Here is a 23027-nt window from a genome sequence, read left to right as displayed (position 1 = left end):
GTGGCCTTGCAGTTTGGCAGTGATACCATCTCAAGCTGACCCAGGGCACTGTGTTCTTCACAGTAGAAATCATTTCTGGAGCACGTGTGCTGTTCTGCTGGGTCTTCAGGGAAAATAGCTTCTTATGCAACTACATTGGTGGGAACACACTTTGTCTCCTCTCTCACACGCATCGAGCTGTGAGCTCGTGTAGATAGTATGAACATTGACGTCACAAAAGGAGCTCAACACTTGTATTGAGAGGCCACCTTTCTCTGTATTGAAAACACTGCGTAGACTCAATTACATACTTTGTGCAAAAACGGTTCTGAAAACATGAATATATGCAGACACTTTTATCCAAAAGCGACTCAGTCATGCGTGCATACATTTTACATATGAGTGGTCCCAGGAATTGATCCCACTACCCTGGCCTTACAAGGACCATGCTCTACCAACTGAGCTAGAAAGGACCACACTGAAGTGCTTCTAGTCCCAAACGTTTCAGTGGGATGTATGCCACTCTTTTTGAAGTCTGTAAGATGATTCCTGTCTATTTGAAATGCTGTTTTGGCTTTATAGTAAGATCTCGGTCAATCGGGCAGAAATTGTCACATACATACTTACAGTATAATATTATACAAATAATACAAAAATGTCCATTACATACCAGTCCATTTTTTTTTCACTATGTCCAACCATATAACACATTAAAGTACCACAACAGCGGCCTTTTTTTTCTGAGTTACTCACGATGCTGCACAATGATTTAAGTCAATAACCAGGTTTCCCTCAAAATGTCAACAAAACAAAATATTCTAGAGAAGGTGGGATCATATTGTGTCGGTAAACTTCATTATGTGAGAAATATCAGTGGAAACACTTATGCAAAAATCTTGATATAATAGCCATCATATCGAAGTAATATGATATGTTGCATGGTTCTCCTCATTGTGACTCAGGAAAGCATACAGTTTCTTAGGCTATAGATGAAATAAATGATGATGAACTTAACAAGGTGATGAAAGTGCAAGGTGATGAGCTTTTGAGCTTTTGGCACATTTGCTATGTATATAACGCAAACATGTGTGTGACAAAACCATCAGTGAGTTGAAAATGCGATGGAACCCCATTAAACTTGTATTTTTTATTCAGTACATGGGAATTTAACTGCAAAAGTAATTTTCATGTGCACTACGTCATCATGCACAGACTTTTATCCGCAACAAATCCATTTTATGTAAATACATTTCTGGAGGGAAAATGTACATATTTTGCTTATGCAGATTTTAGAATATTTGCATGAAAATCTGCCGCCAATTGGGAAGAAACCTAGCTAATGAGTAATTGTTTTAATCAAAGTATGATATATTTGGACTTGAATTGGGAAATCCGAAGTGGGACATTCATGGAAATTGTGTCAATGTCGTGTTTTCTTATGATATACTGTGAAAATTATTTCCAGACTAAATTTCGCTTCAGGGCTGGATTTTATGACATTGTTTATTAATCAGAAACAGCTGCAAACTGCTTTGCGACTGAGCTGAGCCAAACAGCCGTGCGTCCACTTGGCCTCCTGAGCCATGGAGCAAATTCAAACGTATGTTTTTGCGCCTCCACTTTTGTACCAGAAAGTTATCATAATCCATTGCATCATTTGTCAATTTGCTATAATTTTTTTGCTAGTCTGTATTAAAAAATATATATGATCATTTTAGAAATTGTAAAATTGCGTGATATGATTTCATTTTGGAACCCCTCTCCCCCCGTTGCCCCAAGATGAATGGTTTTTACCATTCACTACTGTTTCACTACACACTCCACTGCTTTGATTGGTGCAGCTAGAAACCACAATTGTCTGTCCTATAATGAAAAGGAAGCTGCAAAAGAAAATTCAAGGACCTTGGTTATCTATTTTGTTGTGCTGTTGTCACATTTGTATTGGTGTTTTGTGTCTGATGTGCTCAGGGTGTTGTCATTTGTGGTGTGCATCGTGAGCAAAGTCATTGTAGACTATCATTTCTTCCCCTATGAGAACTATGAGCACGGGCTGATTAGGCTTTTCTGTACTGCAGCCAAAGCCTGCCAGCAGCCTACCTGCCAAAGGTTGCACGTTCCGTGTCCAATACAATATAGAAAAGCGCATGTCAACCTTTCAACAGTTATCCATATTACCGGAGATTCATCTTAATACTATTTCTTTAGCTGATTCACAGTAACAATCTATGGAAAATGCCACAACTATATTGGTGAAGTCAAAGATACTAGTTTCTGTTGGAAATGGTTTCCCTTAAATGCTTATGACAAACCCAGCTCCAGCCATAGCCAGCCATATCCCTAGCAAGCTGGCTAATCTTTTGAATATGTTGTAGTAAAAAGTAAATAAGACAGCAACAACAGATAACATTAGCTAGCTAGATAAGGTTAGCAAGATAGCTAGCTAGCGAGATAAGGTTAGCATGCTAGCTAGCTACACTGAAAGCTTGTCAGTGCCCTATTTGAAGGGAGAAATCACCACAACGTTCCTTCCCACCCCGAATTCATTAATATGTATAAGTAACCTGCGTCATTCTTCTGAGGTGGAACCTGATCAAGCTTTTCCGCTCTAGAACATGAGTTACGTTGCCCTTTTGTGGGCTCCTTAATAAGCCTGCCTCCAATTAAATAACACTTTGTTAATCATTATATCCAATCTAATAACATTGTGGTAACGGCCTGTAGAGCAGAGAGAGGTTCAATAGGACAGAACCTAATGCAGTTGTTCTCTGTGTAGTGTGTTTTTGGCACTCAGTGATTCCCTGTGTCCCAAGACAGCAACAGATCAATGGCCCCAGAGTCTCTGAGTGGAATCAATGATATCTTCTCCTGTCCTCCATAAGCATTACATTAATGAAAGCTATAAACTTCACCTCAGACAACAGACAGCTCTCTCTTTACAACACCCCGGGGCCAAAAATGAATCAGATAACGTTTTCAAGAGCTTTTCGGGCTCAGTTTCCTCCCCCCAAAAAAGAAAAGCTGGAGACTTCTGAGATGAGAAAGCGCAATAAACTTCCCAAACAAAATGCTGACATCATGGGGGCCTGTCAAGGTGAAGTGTAGACATCCGTTGTCTTCGTGACCTTACAAGCCCCTGAACATAGACTCTGCTCACAGTAACAGATACAGACATTCATAAGTAGCTAAATAATACCAAAAATATTCAACAAGGTAATGTGAGGTGGCATGTACACATTACATTGGCTACCATTATCTGTCTGTCATAACCACTTATGGAAAACCATGTCATTGTTAAAACCACTTGGTGCTGAAAATGGAGGATTACCTGGACCAATAACAAACATCAAATTTTGCTGCAAAGTGTTTCAAATGTTTTCTGTTGAGTGCCCTATTGAACACTACCTATAATGTGATGTGGCGTAGATTAAGGATGTACATTAAGGAAGTACCTGGGCCTCCCAAGTGGCGCAGTAGTTTAAGGCACTGCATTGCAGTGCTAGCTGTGCCACTAGAGATCTTGGGTTCAAGTCCAGGCTCTGTTGCAGCCGGCCGCAACTGGGAAACCCATGGGGCGGTACACAATTGGCCCAGCGTTGTCTGGGTTAGGGGAGCGTTTGTCCCATCTCACACTAGTGACTCCTTTGGCAGGTCGGGTGCAGTGCACGCTGACTTTGTGTTGTGTTCACAGTGTTTCCTCCAACACATTGGTGCGGCAAGCTTCCGGGTTAGGTGAGCAGTGTGGCTTGGCTGGGTTGTGTTTCAGAGGACGCATGCCTCTCCCAAGTCCGTACGGGATGGGACAAGACTGTAACTACCAATTGGATACAATGAAAAAGGGGTAAACATTTTTTTGTAATAATTTGAAGGAAGTACCTTAGTGACAGCAGGATAGCCGGCAGCCACCTCGCCAGGGCAGTAGAGACTCTCCTGATGGGACACGTGCACGGCTGTGGCCCACTGGTCCAAGAAGCCACTGGGGGTATACAGGCCACAGTCCCTCACGCTGGTCTCCCGCTCAAAGTCCTCACACACTCCGTCACCGTCGTAGAAGTAACACATACTGGGCTCCTCTGGAGGGCGGGAGAGAAGAGAGAAGAGTGAAGAGATTCAATCTTAATGTTCGCTCTTAAACCGTTTGGATTGTGTGGAGGTTAATGTGTGTATGTGAATGAACTTGAAAACGGTTTCAAAACTGTTAGTGTTGATGTCAATGAACTTGTTGTACTGGGCCCAGATTACGCAATATATATATCATAGCTTATCCATTGCACTTTAGCTATCAACTGCATTTGCTAATAGTTGATATTGTCTTGTCATGTGTTGGATGTTTAGGCCACACTCACTACTGTACCACACCTCAACGATTATTCCTGCTTTATTCATGAGGTCCTAAAACTATTTGGTAGAGAGCATTCAACATGGGGATAGAGGAAGCTAGAGATGCTATCTGTTTAGGATAAAACGCTTTTATTTGTTTAAATAAGCCCTTTTAGCATGGTCGGTATTTTACACTATACATTTTTTCAGAACTTTTGATCTGTTTATGGTTTTAAAACTCTTTTGATAGGCCAGCTGTGTCACAAGGAAGAACCCCACTTTACAAAGTTGAGAAACAGGTACATTTATCACATGTTTAATGTTTGACCGTGTAGTCCTCTGTTGCTTAGTTAGTGGAGCATGGTGCTTACACTGCCAGGGTTGTGGGTTCGATTCCCTGGGCCACCCATACGTAAATGTATGCATGCATGACTTGAAGTCGCTTTGAATAAAAGCGTCTGCTAAATGGAATATATATATATATTTGTTAGAGTGTGTGCTTTGAGGACTGGTAAGTGGACGAGTCCATTATCGAAGGGATCTTTTTCCTCAAGCACACAAGGCATCTTGGGTAACACAGAGACAGTTCTCTCAGATACTGACCAACAGTGAGTGGCAAACACATCCCACAAGATGCAACTCCATTGCTGCACACCATAACATCAGTTTCTCTCTAAGAGTACAATGTATCAACAGAGTATTTTAAAATCCATCTCTCTCCCCTCCTTCTCTTCTCACCTCCTCCCCCTCCCCTCTCACAGAGTGTAAACATGTCTGCCCTCTCTGCCCTCTCAGCAGTTCCAGCTTTCCCTTGCTTGTCTCCCATCATTGTTTTCGTTTCAGTTGACAGAAATGGGATGTCTGCATAAATAAAGTAACACTCAAGGGGTGCCCTCTCCTGCAGGGGAAGGCTGGGAAAGAGTAGGGCCTCCAGGAGCGTAACACTATCTGATGAACTTGACAGATTAGGATCGTTTCTGTTTTATTTAGAGAGAGAGGAGGGGGCGAGAGAGAGAGTTGAGAGAGCGAGACCAGGCAGGAGGATACACCAGTATGGCTTTCCCAGACATCCCACCCGGAGTTGGGGCTGGAGCTGGGGCTGGAGCTGAGCTGGGGCTGGAGCTGGGGCTGGAGCTGGGGCTGGGGCTGAAGCTGGAGCTGGGGCTGGAGCTGGGGCTGGAGCTGGGGCTGGAGCTGGGGCTGGAGCTGGGGCTGGGGCTGGAGTTGGGGCTGGAGCTGGGGCTGGGGCTGGGGCTGGGGCTGGAGTTGGGGCAGGAGTTGGGGCTGGAGCTGGGGCTGGAGCTAGGGCTGGAGCTGGGCTAGAGGAGGCTGGGTTGTGCGTGTGCTCTCAGTATCGGGGTTCCAGTTAAGGGGAAGGCGGCATTCTGTGCCAAGTTGGCTGGGCCTCCTCGAAATTCCAGCCCTCCCCAGCTCTGCTCCGCTTAGTGCTGTACTCTGCTCTGACGATGTTGAAACGAGGGGCTGCAGAGGGGGCATATAGAATGCACTCCTGCCACTCCAAACGGATGGAGAGTGAGAGGCAGAGAGAGAAAAGGTGTGAGAGGAAGAGAGAAAGAAACTGAGTGAAAAAGAGAGAGAGAGAAAGAGAAGGAGAGACTGAGAGACTGAGAGAAGAGGTGATTGAGTTCAGGAGGGAAACAATGATAAAATTGATGAACCAGAAGAGAGAGGAGAAGAAAGAAAGGGTTACAGAGGAAAACAAGGAGGTAGAAGGAGGCTGAATAACATTGGGAATAGATAGATAAAGAGGGGGAGGCCAGAGAGAAGGAGAGCTGTTCTGTGAAGCTGTACCATGACTCTATTCAACAAGGGAACCCAGTCAACTTCCCTCCTCAGCCTATACACATTTAATTTATTCCCTTATGGCAACAGTATGTATTCTGTATCTGTCCCTTCTCCCTAGCCTGAGAGCACGTCAGGCTGCACCATGCTCTGTGTTAGCCGCTCGTTCAACAGGCAGACCGACAGACAGAAGGTCCCTTCATTATAGTGTCCGATTTCCACACAAAAACTAGGAATATGTCAGGCAGTCACACACACATCCCAGAGCGCTGCGGTCAACGTAAAACGACGCTGCCGTGCCGGCCAGCGATCTCACGAGGGTTGTGAGACACACACACAAACGCTCATGCAAACATGTGCATGCATGCTCATACAAACACATCACTCGATGAGGCGAGATCAGCTATGACACAATGGGACTTTTTATTGTATGAAAAAACAGGAGAGGAAGAGAAAAATAGTCACTCGAAGGAGGACAGGAAATCATCCATCTATTGACCAAACAGTGACTGGCGAGAACGCCAGAGGATCCAATCCACTGAATGAAGTTGTTAATTCTCTCTTCAAAGGACAATCCTTCCCAGACTCTCAGCGAGACATCATCAACATGACCATGATACACAATGGCATCTGCTCTTATGAGAAACGCATCAAGCCCTTTGGACAAGTCCCAGACACAGATGTGAAACTAGCGAATGCCTCGCCGCTGTCACTCACAGAGCCAGCGTGTGACTAGCATGTTACTCACATCTCCCCACAACTCATACACCTCTCAACCACGCACACTGGAGAGTCCTCCTACCGATAAGAGGCACAGGAACTACCGTAACAGCTGGCCAATCAAAATAAACTTGCTAAGTTCAAGGGACCAGTGAAATCGTCAAATTGGAATGGAAAGTAAAATGTGTCTGTGTAGCTCCGCCCTCATAGAGATCTCAATGGGGATGGAAATTGTATTCTTCTGTGTCTTACCAATGAATCAGCTTTTGAAGCATGCATAATGTGTCAGCTGTGGACATTATTCATTTTGAGACATAGAACCAGCCACTGTGTTAAATAACGGTTATTCATATCCGATTGGTTGTGTGTCCGTGACATTTAGAAAATATGTCACCATAAGTGACATACCGTATAACTAATATGTTAACTAGGGACAAATAACTATAATGGTTAAAATGTTGATGGTGCTGAGGAGGACGTACCGACACAGTTGAAGAAGGGCTCCTTCTTACACTGGCTGGAGCAGCCGTCTCCATTCATGGAGTTCATATCATCACACTCCTCTCCCTGGGCCCTGAGAGAGAGAGAGAGATGGAGACAGACAGACAGACAGGAGACTGTTTGTTACTGGGAGAACAATCATACGCAAGCACGCAGACATGTAAACACACACACACACACACGTTACCTCTGGATGCGTCCGTCTCCACAGTATGGTGCCCCAAGCAGGTGGGTGAGGGGTGGGGAGGGTTCACTCTCACTGCGGGCTGAGATGGTTTGGACCTGGTAGGTGTACACACTGCTTGGTACCACGTCCCTAAAGACACACACAGATTAAAACTTTAGCTGTCCTGCCACAGATAAAACGGAAACACATGCAAGCACGCACACACACACACACACACACACACACACACACACACACACACACACACACACACACACACACACACACACAGGGGAGCAACCTTTAGCTGGCACCACATCTACAAACACACAGAGAGAATAAGCCTTTAGCTGGCACCACATCTCTACAAACACACACAGAGAATAAGCCTTTAGCTGACACCACATCGATAACAAACACACACAGAGAATAAGCCTTTAGCTGGCACCACATCTCTACAAACACACACAGAGAATACATCTTTAGCTGGCACCACATCTCTACAAACACAAACAGAGAATAAGCCTTTAGCTGACACCACATCGATAACAAACACACACAGAGAATAAGCTTTTAGCTGACACCACATCTCTACAAAAACACACAGAGAATAAGCCTTTAGCTGGCACTATATCTACAAACACACACAGAGAATAAGCCTTTAGCTGGCACCACATCTCTACAAACACACACAGAGAATAAGCCTTCAGCTGACACCACATCTCTACAAAAACACACAGAGAATAAGCCTTAAGCTGGCACCACATCTCTACAAACACACACAGAGAATAAGCCTTTAGCTGACACCACATCTCTACAAACACACACAGAGAATAAGCCTTTAGCTGGCACCACATCTATACAAACACACACAGAGAATAAGCCTTTAGCTGGCACCACATCTCTACAAACACACACAGAGAATAAACCTTTAGCTGGCACCACATCTCAACAAACACACACATAGAATAAGCCTTTAGCTGACACCACATCGATAACAAACACACACAGAGAATAAGCCTTTAGCTGACACCACATCGATAACAAACACACACAGAGAATAAGCTTTTAGCTGGCACCACATCTCTACAAACACACACAGAGAATAAGCCTTTAGCTGGTACCACATCTCTACAAACACACACAGAGAATAAGCCTTTAGCTGGCACCACATCTCTACAAACACACACAGAGAATAAACCTTTAGCTGGCACCACATCTCAACAAACACACACAGAGAATAAGCCTTTAGCTGACACCACATCGATAACAAACACACACAGAGAATAAGCCTTTAGCTGACACCACATCGATAACAAACACACACAGAGAATAAGCTTTTAGCTGGCACCACATCTCTACAAACACACACAGAGAATAAGCCTTTAGCTGGTACCACATCTCTACAAACACACACAGAGAATAAGCCTTTAGCTGACACCACATCTCTACAAACACACACAGAGAATAAACCTTTAGCTGGCACTACATCTCTACAAACACACACACAGAGAATAAGCCTTTAGCTGGTACCACATCTCTACAAACACACACAGAGAATAAGTCTTTAGCTGACACCACATCTCTACAAACACACAGAGATAATACGCCTTTAGCTGACACCACATCTCTACAAACACACAGAGAATAAACCTTTAGCTGGCACCACATCGATAACAAACACACACAGAGAACAAGCCTTAAGCTGACACGACATCTCTACAAACACACACAGATAATAAGCCTTTAGCTGACACCACATCTCTACAAACACACAGAGAATAAGCCTTTAGCTGGCACCACATCGATAACAAACACACACAGAGAATAAGCCTTAAGCTGACACCACATCTCTACAAACACACACAGAGAATAAGCCTTTAGCTGACACCACATCTCTACAAACACACACAGGGAATAAGCCTTTAGCTGACACCACATCGATAACAAACACACACAGAGAATAAGCCTTAAGCTGACACCACATCTCTACAAACACACACAGAGAATAAGCCTTAAGCTGACACCACATCTCTACAAACATACTCAGAGAATAGACCTTCAGCCCACTGACCTAGAGTAGTGATAGAGTGGCCAAGACTATTGGCCCTAGAAAAACCAAGAGCATTTAAGGATGAATCCTAACTTAAGATCTGTGTGTGGAACTTGATTTTCCACACACGTCCCATTGACAAAATGTGTGTTTTACGCATCAGTTTGAGTTCAGTCCTATAAGAACAAATTCCAGTAACCTACAAAGAGAGGTCCATAAAGGCTCTGTATGATCAATGCACTGAGACTGCACTCGTGAAGGTGGTAAATTATATTTTAATGGCATCAGACCAAGGCTCTGCATCTGTCCTCGTGCTCCTAGACCTTAGGGCTGCTTTTGATACCATCGATCACGACATTCTTTTGGAGAGATTGAAACCCCAAATTGGTCTACATGGACAAGTTCTGGCCTGGTTTAGATCTTATCTGTCGGAAAGATATCAGTTTGTCTCTGTGGATGGTTTGTCTTCTGACAAACCAACTGTACATTTCGGTGTTCCTCAAGGTTCAGTTTTAGGTCCACTATTGTTTTCACTATATATTTTATCTCTTGGTGATGTCATTCGGAAACATAATGTTAACTTTTACTGCTATGCTGACAATACACAGCTGTACATTTCGATGAAACATGGTGAAGCCTCAAATTTGCCGTCCGTGGAAGCCTGTGTTTCAGCCCTAAGGAAGTGGATGGCTGCAAACGTTCTACTTTTAAACTCAGACAAAACAGAGATGCTTGTTCTAGGTCCAAAGAAACAAAGAGATCTTCTGTTGGATCTGACAATTAATCTTGATGGTTGTACAGTAGTCTCAAATAAAACTGTGAAGGACCTCTGCGTTACTTTGGACCCTGATCTCTCTTTTGACAAACATATCAAGACTGTTTCAAGGACAGATTTTTTCCATCTTCATAACATTGCAAAAATCAGAAACTTTCTGTCCAATAATGATGTAGATAAATTCATCCATGCTTTTGTCACTTCTAGATTAGACTGCTGCAAAGCTCTACTTTCTGGCTACATAAAGCACTAAATCAACTCCAGTTAGTACTAAACACAGCTACTAGAATCTTGACTAGAACCAAAAAATGTGATCATTTTACTTCAGTGATAGCCTCTCTATACTGGCTTCCTGTTAAGGCTAGGGCTGATTTAAAGGTTTTACTGCTAACATACAAAGCATTACATGGGCTTGCTCCTACCTATCTTTCCGATTTGGTCCTGCCGTACATACCTACACATACGCTACGGTCACAAGATGCAGGCCTCCTTACTTTCCTTAGGATTAGGTCTCAACCTTTAAGTCTTTATTGAAGACTCATCTCTTCAGTAGGTCCTATGATTGAGTGTAGTCTGGCCCAGCGGTGTGAAGGTGAACGGAGAGGCACTGGGGCGACGAACCGCCCTTGCTGTCTCTGCCTGGCCGGTACCCCTCTCTCCACTGGGATTCTCTGCCTCTAACCCTATTACGGGGACTAAGTCACTGGCTTACTGGTCCTCTTCAGTGCGTCACTTGAGTGGGTTGAGTCACTGAGGTGATCTTTCTGTCCGGGTTGGAGCCCCCCTCGGGTTTGTGCCGTGGGGAAGATCTTTTTGGGCTATACTCGGCCTTGTCTCAGGGTAGTAGGTTGGTGGTTGAATATATCCCTCTAGTGGTGTGGGGGTTGTGCTTTGGAAAAGTGGGTGGGGTTATATCTTGCCTTTTTGGCCCTGTCCGGGGGTATTGTCGGGGTATTGTCGGACAGGGCCACAGTGTCTCCCGACCTCTCCTGTCTCAGCCTCCAGTATTTATGCTGCAATGGTTTATGTGTTGGGGGGCTAGGGTCAGTCTGTTATATCTGGAATATTTATCCTGTCTCATCCGGTGTCCTGTGTGAATTTAAGTATGCTCCCTCTAATTCTCTCTCTTTCTCGCTCTCTTCTCTTGGAGGACCTGAGCCCTAGCACCATGCACCAGGACTACCTGGCCTGATGACTCCTTGCTGTCCCCAGTCCACCTGGTCATGCTGCTGCTCCAGTTTCAACTGTTCTGCCTGCGGCTATGGAACCCTGACCTGTTCACTGGATGTGATACCTTGTCCCAGACCTGCTGTTTTGGACTCTCTCTCTACTGCACCTGCTGTCTCTAACTCTGAATGATCGGCTATGAAAAGCCAACTGACATTTACTCCTGAGGTGCTGTCCTGTTGCACCCTCTAAAACCACTGTGATTATTATTATCTGACCCTGCTGGTCATCTATGAACGTTTGAACATCTTGGCCATGTTCTGTTATAATCTCCACCAGGCACAGCCAGAAGAGGACTGGCCACCCCTCAGAGCCTTGTTCCTCTCTAGGTTTCTTCCAAGGTTCTGGCCTTTCTAGGGAGTTTTTCCTAGCCACCGTGCTTCCATATCTGCATTGCTTGCTGTTGGGGTTTTAGGCTGGGTTACTGTACAGCACTTTGTGACATCGCCTGATGTTAAAAGCGCTTTATAAATCAATTTGATTGATTAATGAGCAGGGTGAGGGTGGGTATGACTGTTACAGTAGGTTTCTATTGCAGGATATTCAGGAAAATGGCACAGTATTCACACACTCTTTCTCCACACCTCTGTCCCTACTGGCTGTATGGGTTCCTGCCTCTCCCCCTCCTACTATGTTGTGCTGTAAGTGATATATCTATGGAGCCGCTCCACAAAGACAGACAAAGTGAGTTCACATTCGAACAAAAAGTCAAGGCGTGCTGGTCGCTGTGACCGCAGAATGTGTGTGGTTCTGTTTATGTGTGTGTGTGTGTGTGTGTGTGTGTGTGTGTGTGTGTGTGTGTGTGTGTGTAGTATGTGTGAGTGTGTATGTATGCCTTTTGTGCATCTGTGTCTGTTTAGGTATAGAGGTGAGGGAACAGCCACGGGGCCACAGTATACTCAGCTGTACACCTCTCCTTCCGCCCCAAACCGAGGACACTTGGACACAAACAAACATCTGGCGAGGGGCTTCAGCACCGCTTTCATTGGGTGTAATACAATATGGCCCGCGCAGGCCAAAAACAAGATTGGAGTTAAAAAAACATCCAGCTGCATAGCTCCGCATCAGTGTGCTCTCTGCGGTCCGAGCCAGCAGGATATCTCAACACTGTAGCCTACGACACAATAAACAGGGTGTCCACCCACTCTGCCCAGTGGTGATGGCATTTCACTTCCTAATGTTATAAAATACATTTTACCAAGACAAATATGATTCTTCATGTTCTGAATTGTTCAGTGGGGTCTTTCTCTAACGTATCATTAACATGGTATCCAAAAAGTCGGATTTCGTAACATAATGCACTCGATAATAGCACCGGGCTCTGTTGACAAAGTGGTGCAGCTTTCTCGCTGAAACCTTTGAGGATTTTACATTTTGTGGTCGTCGTCTTCCAAGTTGTTTCCAAGGGTTGCAAATAGCAAAATTAGCATGACACGAGCTGAATTAAATGTCAAAGGTTTTGAAAATAAAAAGCTTGCTGTACGCTCTGTGCTCCATTGACTATTCAGAGAAAAGCTTGTTTTTGTGAGAATTCATAAAACAATAACAGGAACTTGGCATTAATATGAATAGGGTGAATAGGGTATACTAAAATATGAAAATATCATGTCTCAAAATCGATATCCATCTTACCTCCATATAGTTTTATGTCTTCCGGATTTGAGAAGAAAGATGACGAGTTCAACAGTAAGCCTTAATTCTCACACAGCTTCCAGCCTAGCTGACGCCTTGCTATTTTCCAGATTTTTGACAACTTTATTTCTCTGGCCTCCGTTGATTTAGTCACCCTAATCCTGGCCATCCTACAAGGGTAGACACTCCAATTTGTTTTGAACGGATTATGATAGAGACATGCGGTTTGAACCATTGGTTTTCTTAGATGATTATCTACACAACTAACATATCATTTTACCCATTGGTCAAAAGATGAGTTTTTGATTGGACACCCTACAATGAATGTGCCAAGGGAATCAGGAGATATACTGTATGCATGTGGTTGGCCTTGGTTTTGATTGTGCTTGATTTAATGGTCAGTTATCATCATGAGAGTTGCTGGTTCATGTTTGGAGAGGATTTTCCAGGAGACAGAATAACAGGGAAGATGTTATAGAATGCCAGTTAATAGAACCACATAGACCATCAAGTCCAATTCATTTCTGAATTTCTTTGGTATTACTCACACCTCTGAGCTCACACACACACACACACACACACACACACGCACGCACGCACACACACACACGCACGCACACACACACGCGCACGCACGCACACATACGCTCAAACAAACACACAAGCATACATACTCACAAAAACACGAATGCATGGACACACGTGCTCTCGATCACTCACTAACAGAAAAACACAGTATTACAACCTACTCCATACCCGTGCCAGATATTTAAAGAACACGCACATAGGCGCGTATGCACACACACACACAGTTTGTATTGCTATCCTTGTGGGACCAAAGAATTGATTCCCATCCAAAATCCTAACCCTAAAATTAATGCTAACCTGAACCCTAAGCCTAACCTTAACCCCAAACCTAAAACTATACCTAACCCCTAAACCCTAATCCTAATTGTAACCCTAACCGCTAACCCTAAAATTATATTTTTCCTCATGTGGACCGGAAAAGTGTCCCACTTGTCTGAATTTTCCTTGTTTTACTATCCTTGTGAGGACTTCTGGTATCCACAAGGATAGTTAAACAAAAACACACACAATTCCCTCATTATTAGCATTTACGTCTATCCCCCTCTGGGAAACATAAGCCCTTGCCTGTTGATTACGGGCAACTCCCCGACAACAAAACAATACACACACACACACACACACACACACACACACACACACACACACACACACACACACACACAGACACACACACACACACACACACACACACACACACACACACACACACACACACACACACACACACACACACACACACACACACACACACTGTAGCGGCCCTGTGTTCCAGAGCCGCTGCAATGGCTGTGGCATCCATCGCACTCACAGATGGGTTCAAACGAGGCCAGAGCCTTCCCTTTCCTCGCCCCTTCTCTTCCAGCCGCCATCGGCAGACTTAGGAGGTGTCGGCACTAATGGCCAGGGAAGCAGTCACGTTTATTAAGTGGCAAAACAAATCATTCAAATGAGCCCTGAACATGAATGGTCCAGGCTGCCTTTTTATGCATGGATTTAGCTCTGTTCTGACCGGAACACTGCTGGGAATGGGGTTGCTCACATCCAATAAAACACACACTTGAAGGGAAGCAGACGCATGCACACGGACACGCACACAGATGGAGGCTCATTGCAGGCACAGGCGCAGACAGACGCACACACAGTCACATAGACAGAGGCGCAATGCAGACAAAGACACACACTCAGACGCAGATATACACACTTGCACTCTTGCACGCACATATGCACAGCACAGAGCACACCGACCGAACACACAGCCCGTGCCTTCGAAATGTGTCAAAAGATTTACTGCAGGAAAGCCTTTTTTACCGTGGTGGTTTTCAGTATGAAATGTGTTCCATGCCTTCTCTTCCCAAAGCCCCGGTCACTCTCCTACTCCCCCACAGCAGGAGAGAAAACATGGGGTTCCAATTGGCTGTCCTGCCCCAGATAGAATGGAAACACACCCACTCACACACACACGCACACACACACAAAGGCAGGTATGGCCTACAAATGTTCTCCGGTGCTGTGTAGGAGATTGAGGGTCTGGGTTTTGACTGGATTATTATCAACAATCAAAGGGGATGTTTGACCTGACCTACCGCTCTGTTTTACACAGTGTTCCGCAGCCTTGGCCCGCTTCGAGGCAACTCCGGGGTCATTCTCAAATATCCTTTAGTCTTAATTGAATTATTCAAGCCTCTGGAAAAGGAAAGCTGTGGGAGACATGAGCCTGGAGGACACATGAGCGAGCAGAGGGAGCGACAGAATGAGTGACGCCGCCAACAATCACCATGGCCCTCTCTCTCTCCCCTTCCTCCGAATCTGTCACAAAAAGAACACCGGGGGTGATAGGCTAAGCCAGGCCCGGGACGGGACAAGGGCAAGAAACATACACACTCTGTGATTCCTCGCTCGGGCCTGACGGATGTATGTGACCCATGCGGGAGGAGGCAAGCGGCTGGAATGGCGGGAAGGATGGCTGGGAAACAAAAGATGAGAACGACAGAGCAAAAGAGAAGGAGAGAGAGAGAGAATGACAGAGCGAGACAGAGAGGCAGACGGCTTATTCTCGATGCTCGGAGAGCCACGTCACAGACCTCTGGTGATTTTTACTATGCGTCTCATATCAGAGCAACAGGTCACATCAGGCTTCCTTCATGTCCTCTGCCAAGATCAGCCACCACTCTCAGCCTCCCATCTCCAAATGCTCCTCAGTCTTGGAGGGAAAAGAAAGAGGAGGAGGAAGAGGAGGAAGAGGACGGAGAGAAAAAAAACGTTGGGATGCAGTAGATAATGGAAAAAAGGAGGTAAAAGGAAAATAAAACGTACTTTTCAAATAGTGTCAAGAGAGGCTGAACAGACACGGGGGCCACCAGGGGCCACCAGGGACCACCAGGGACAATAACTTGCATGTGAAATATACTCCGGGGGGACCTACATAAGAACAGCACCTTTGTCATGACACAGAGGGGAGAGAGGTTGAAAGGGGAAACTCTGACATCACTCAAGGCAATCTGTAGCACTGATATCTTGATGGGAAGTGGTTCAGGCATTTGTGTGTATGTGTGTACACACATTCAGGTGATAGATATGTGGTTTATGGCCCTGGGAGCCCCTCTAGTTTGGGCTGATACTCGGTCACACAGAGACTATTCTGGACCACGGATCCATCCAGACAGACCTGGGGCTTGAAAATAGCTTTTGTGAGCTCACTAAACCACCTTATGATATTGCGGGACCAAGACTTCAACAGATTGGGGCCTTTATATTTTGTTTAGAGGTAATCAGAATAATGTATATCTTTGTTTCTAAAAAAATATTGTGATGAATTCTATACCATCGTTGCAAATAGAGATGAACACAAATGGTTGTTGTGACACAACACATCTGATTAATTTCAGCCTGTAGTCATCCACTGAGCTCCAGTGTTGGTAAACAGTCTATGTGTATTCTTGGGACAATATAAGCCTAGTTCCTGTTCTCCATGCCACTATTCTCCATGCCACTATTCTCCATGCAAGTCTTTAGCTCTACTGCCAACAAGTTGTCGCGTGATAAGATTTCGTCATGGCGGTTTCCATTGCAGTTCATCCAGACATTCTTCCCTAAGGCCCTTGTGAGAATAGAGACCTTATCTCACCACAGACTTAGAGTCTGGCACAATGCACAGTAATATGCCTTTCAAAGGTGTTTTTGATATCACCACTTGATTGCATGCGGAAGTGTGTTTGTGTGTGTGTGCGCGTGTTTGTGCCGTAAAGATACTAGATGAGAGGCCAGAAAAATCTAAGATTGCTGAAGAAATGCTTAGATTAAACCTTAATACAATAAATAAAGCAATATACCTTTTGTCATGGTGACAGCTGCCATACATGTGAGGTTTCCTGCCTATTGAGTCTTCAACAAATTCAAGTGCTACACAGTAAGACCTCTCAGACTTACATCATTATGCTGTTTTCTTTGGTACAACGAGCCTAACTCAATGTCCTGCAACTCTACAATGTAAAATGACGATGTTCATATTAGCACAGCCTCAGACAGAGTCACAAGGAGTTGGTGGCAGTGCCTCTTCTATCTATTCTTGAATCATAAGATCCAATATATTTTCTGCTATATTATAAGGAATAAGACATTACCTCAATACAGCACAATACCAAGCTACACAGTAGACACCCCGTCAACCAACAGTTTGTCTCACATTGATGACACGTATGAGAAGTTCCATCACTCCTATGGTTCAGATGTTGACACGTCACTTAGCGAGGAACTCCACTGGCCTAGCCTAGCGTCAATGACTCACTGCTGAGTGGTGCACTCACTCTGCCAAATCAGACGGTGGAGAGTAAACCTAAGATATGGACAGTGCCAAAGTAGGAATATCAGCAAAGACAGTATAAGTAATGATAGTAATAACAATGGAAACCATTGATGTCAAACAAAAAGTGCTAAGTAATTTTACCTTAAATCTCCTATAGATGTTCCTTAAAGTATTTGACATACGGTATATATTTGAGCCAAGTCTGAGGCTCCAGATACCTGTGGAGCTTCATTGTGGGAACCCTACAGGGAACCTCTTTATCATAACAACCATTAGAATCTTACCGGCGTGGACCTTAAACTTCAATTTAGCACTTTACAGTAAAATGGGTTTCTCTGCTTCCCACAGAGAAACTTAACTCTTTCCTGAACATTCCACCTTAACTATCCCTCCAAATCCACTTTTTGGACCTGGCCCAATTTTATCCTTGGGAAGTCCGGTTGCAATTCTTTGAAAAATTGTTCTGGGGGGGGGGGGGGGGGGGGGCAGAGGGGTGAGACGTCCAGACATCCCGGGACCCGCTGCTGCCTCCTCCACTTCCTCTGTCTGCCACTCACCATTATGGTTCATATTAGAGAGCTTATGCAAGGCTCAGTGCTAATGCTGCTCCTTATGGACAGAGAGCAGGCAGAGGATGGCGGAGGGAGCGCAGGGCACAGTGGGGCTTTGTGGGAGTGGAGGGGGCCATGGAGACAGAGAGAATGTGTTATGAGGAGAAGAGGAGGAAGAGAGGTGAAGAGGAGAGGGGGATACCAAGTCAGTTGTACAACTGAATGCCTTCAACTGAAATCTGTCTTCCGCATTTAACCCAACCCCTCTGAATCAGAGAGATGCGGGGGGGGGGGGGGGGGGGGGCAGCCATAATCGACATCCACGTCTTCGGCGCCCAGGGTACAATGGGTTAACTGCCTTGCTCAGGGGCAGATCGACAGATTTTTACATTTTTACCTTGTCAGCTCAGGGATTCGATCGAGCAACCTTTCGGTTACTGGCCCAATGTTCAACCACTAGGTGGAGGGGGGAGGTGTGGAATGTTTTATTTTCAGTAGACAGAGTCTTTAAAACCATACCCAGTATTATACTCTTGACAAAATGGGCTTAGACCATGGAGGGAAAAAAGTCTGTAATGTTTGCACGCATATGTGACAAACAAAACCAAAAACCCCGAAAATAATCCGCACATGGAGGCGATCTAAAACAATTACCGTTGGAGCACACAGACATTTCTCACAAATACCTAGGAAGTGTATTCTACATCCCCAATCTCGTATTGCTGGCGAAAAGAAAACAGAAAACCTACAAGTCAAGCAGTCAGAGCTGAGAAAACAACGGGGTTCTCTGAGTAGAGGTGAAGAGGTTGTCTTCTCAGGGCTAGAGCAACAGTGGACTTGACAGGAGAGGAGCAGGGCCATGGGGCCACAGGGGTAAGAGCATAGGAGAACATAGGGGATAAAAGTGTGAAGGAGAAGGCCAGAACGGGGGGAAGGGGTCCCAGTGAAAAGGGTAGCGTAGAGGGCAGCTGCCCTCTCCCTCCCGGGCTGGGGGGTCCCGTCACGTCAGAGCTGAATAGGTTTTGAGACCCTGACAGGCCAGAGGACCCAGAGGACCCAGAGGACCCAGGTCAGGGAGAGGATTAGCCTATGGGCCAGGGGGTCTCAGAAGGCTAGGGTCCCCCCATCACCCCCACTAACCCTCCTCTCAGCCCACCCCTAACGACTCCATGGTTTACCCCCAACCAGTCCAACATTCCAGCTCTCTCCCTCTCATCTCCATCCCACCCCCTGCTCACCCCTTCATAACTCACCCCCACTAGCCTGACCTCCCACCCCTCACCCTCTCATACATCCTACCTTGAATAGGAATACTCCCCCTTCCTTGCCCCATTTCAAGGGAAGGGCAGTGGGCTGAGTGTGGGAGGTCAGCCCTCTGTCTATGGAAACAGGCCTGGGGAGCCAGTGAACCATGACGATCCAGCAAACTAACCATGGGTCAATCAAAACACTCCAGCAGAAAATCCATGGGTCAACCACAACACTTCCGCCGACTTCAAAACATGTCAAAAGATCTGGGTGACCCCCAAACTGTTCTCCAACCACCCCTATCTAATCTGTGTGTGTGTGTGTGTGTGTGTGTGTGTGTGTGTGCGTGTGTGCGTGCATGCATGTGTGGTAGATTGACTCCTATGATGAGGAATCCTTTGCTGTGGGTTGACCTGGACCTTTCTCTCTGGGAATGACGTCAAACTCCTCTTACACAACAAAAGCGTAAGCCAACACTGACCATCGCCATGATGATCCACCCAAGGCCATTGAAATCCACCAAAACCATTGAAATGCACCAAGACCATAGACCAAAATGCACCACCAATAGACACTCACAACTGACATTCTACCAGCTTCAGAGCTCCAAGAGCAATTGCTGTGGCCACAATACCACTAAGTACACCAGTGAATGCGGAAAAACATTCCAATAACATCTTGTCATGAAGCATTTAGAATGGATTAGTAAATTGTTTATTCATAATGTATTAATCATTACTCCCTCATTTGTAAATGTTAATAAGCTAGTTATTCACACATTTATAACAACTTTAAAAGTATGTAATAATGATTCATGAGATCATTGCTAAGATGTTTAATATAGGTCCTTATAAACCATTTACTAATCATTAGTAAAGTATTTTTGTGGGGTCTAATCTAAAGCGAGGGCCATTTATACTTTATTTTGAATGGCCAGTGTTATTTCTCACAAAACTATTGGTAGACATTCCAGCAGTACCTGACACTCCTTAATCGATGTCCGCGTTAATCGATGTCCGACATCTAATTAACATAATACAATCTGTCTGTTTAAGTTAGAAATGTCTGTTTTTTGCATGGGCTGCGTCTCATACCACCGCATCCGCCAATGTTGGCCTTTTGCATCCGCGGTGGAAGGTGGCAGAGCTACAGCGCTGTTTGTCAGACCAGGAGACATCCCAAAACATCTGTCTTTTCACGAAAACGTAGCGTCTGAATGGTTTCGGCTACAAACTAATATGTGCACTCTATGGAAAGATGAGTGTTCTCTGTTTTGCTTTTCTTGACGTTTTGCTTTACGACCCCCACAAGTGTCACAGGACTCATCTGAAGGTAATCTGGTACCGGGATGAAAAATGAATGGAAGGGAATGGGGCATTGACACGTCAACGGTATACAGATAATTCCGCATGATTTTTTTTTCTGACCTTTCTTACATCTCTCAGGTAAAGGACAGACACTTCACAACATTCTCATTTTGATTTCTTGTTCCATGTATGAATCTGTTATTCAATGTGTTTCTAGGGGCTAATAGCACTAAGGCCAAATTCAATGTTTCATCAAATAATTTAGTTGAATATTTTTGGGATACCTACAGGGGTCCTAAAATTTAAAAAAACAAATATCTAAATGGTCCTTGGTATGACCATCTTAAAACAATTCCATATGTTAGCTTAGTAGAAAGCCATCCCGCACCCTTAGACCATAAGGGGATTTATTAAGGTTTCAAAATAGCCTGGAGCATATCAATGGTAAAAGAATAAGCACACAGTACAGGATGTTTAAGGAAACATATTTTCACAAAAACTGTTGTGCAAGGACGTGAGGAAGAGTTGTAAATGCCAATGTTTTACCAATTTTGTCAACCTCGCAAACCAACAAATCATTAAACAGGGAGATGTAGCCTGCACCCAACAGCTGGCAGGACCAGACAGTTTTTCTCAAATGGATGTTTATCCCTTCATTACTACTGATATGTGATTGACATTTAGAGGTATTTGCAGATAGAAATGTTATATGTATAACCTTTAAATGCTTCCAGTGCTTCAGTATTTTAACCACATACAATTTATTGGGGCTACACTTTTACTGGTCGTTTAATGGTAATAACTCTTTAAATGTAATTTGGATAGTTCAGCAAAATCAGGTATTCAGATATTTGTTTTCTTACTTCATAAGCAGTCTATGAACTGCTCGAAGGAGTGACTGCAATCCACACTTTGGTTTAGGTAGAAAAGTTCAACAGTAATAAACAGTAATGTAAGCATTTTCGGAAGAAAAACATTACTTTACTCAGCATAGAGTGTGTATGAAGTTACACACCACACTACTACAACAGTGTGACTGTTTTGGAATGAAATGTTTAATATATTTTCTTAAACATCCTCTGTATTGTGGGCTTGTTGTTTAACCATTGATATGTTCCAGGGGCCATTTTGAGACCTAGGATGGAGCAGGACATGATGATGGAGCATCAGGTACTGCTGGAATGTCTACCAATGACATGTCCATATTTTTGTGAGAAATGACACTGGGCATTCAAAACATTTATAAAATGATTTGTAAAGTATAAATAGCCCTCACTTTAGATACTGAAAAAATACTTTACTGATGATTAGTAAAGGGTTTATAAGGATCTATATTCAACATCTTATGAACGATCTTATGAAACATAATGACACACTTGAAAATGTGTTAATGAATGTGTGAATAACTAGCTTACTAATATTTACAAATGAGGGAGTAATGATTAAAAACATGAATAAATGATTTACTAATCCATTATAAAGGCTTCATTACCAGGTGTTATTATGAAGTGCTACGCGCAGGCATACCCTCTCTATCTTGCATAACAGGCATACTCACCTTATCGTGTCTTATCATCCACTTTCCTTCTTATGTGAACTATGCTGACAACATGATAGTGAAATTGCACAACACATGGCAACGCCATGGAGAATGCTACCTTTATCTAGTCAGCACATTCCATGAAAGTAAAGCACAAAACTGCCACCGTGCACAGATAATGCCATCAACAAGACATTCGTTTTCCCCAGCAAGTCCCCCCAAAGATGTGGCTCGCAATGAATGACCTTTGATTCGAGAAGTGGGTGTTGGCCAGTGGATTTGAAACCATCAAACTGGTGGTGGCCCACCGAACACGCCTGAGGATGTTTGAAAAGAACACATTGAAACATCATGACATTTATCTTTATAGGAAACATTTTCACAGAGGTTTCTGATTTGGGATTTTAAAAGATTTCTTCCGACCTCAAAATACATAAGATTTAACTGCGAAACATTTCTGAGATCGTCAAAATAGTCAAAAACACTTAATTCTACCGGTGCAAGTATCACTCCGCCCAGGACTGGACTGGCCAGAGAGCCAGAGAGAGGGGAGGTAGGCTGAGGCCCATCCCAGAGGGGAGATATACGGAGCCCACAGCCCAGATCTCTGGTGCCTGGCTGGGGTAGACAGAGTATGGGCCAAGAAGACCACACCAGCTGCTCCTCTGGACACAGGCAGGCAGGCAGGCAGGCAGGCAGGCAGGCAGGCAGGCAGGCAGGCAGGCAGGCAGGCAGGCAGGCAGGCAGGCAGGCAGGCAGGCAGGCAGGCAGGGACCAGGCTTAAATCAGCCTGCAGCTGCAGCGCTTGCCTCAGCATA

At 44.6% G+C, this 23027-nt stretch overlaps 1 protein-coding gene across 2 annotated transcripts in view; it reads right to left on the bottom strand.

The window, feature by feature from the left end:
* Nucleotides 1-23027, bottom strand: part of LOC110522910 (pappalysin-1-like) — a 113745-nt gene that overhangs the window by 57096 nt on the left and 33622 nt on the right. For both annotated transcript variants that reach the window (XM_036977271.1, XM_036977272.1), the window contains exons 8-10: nt 7508-7636; nt 7302-7393; nt 3853-4049 (exon numbers count right to left, since the gene is read on the bottom strand). In XM_036977271.1, coding sequence (XP_036833166.1) covers nt 3853-4049; nt 7302-7393; nt 7508-7636 — 418 coding nt within the window. The remainder of the gene's footprint in view (nt 1-3852; nt 4050-7301; nt 7394-7507; nt 7637-23027) is intronic.

This window comes from Oncorhynchus mykiss, chromosome 5 (assembly GCF_013265735.2).
Source record: "Oncorhynchus mykiss isolate Arlee chromosome 5, USDA_OmykA_1.1, whole genome shotgun sequence".
Classification (NCBI taxonomy): Eukaryota; Metazoa; Chordata; class Actinopteri; order Salmoniformes; family Salmonidae; genus Oncorhynchus; species Oncorhynchus mykiss.
This window is presented reverse-complemented; position numbering and strand designations above follow the sequence as displayed.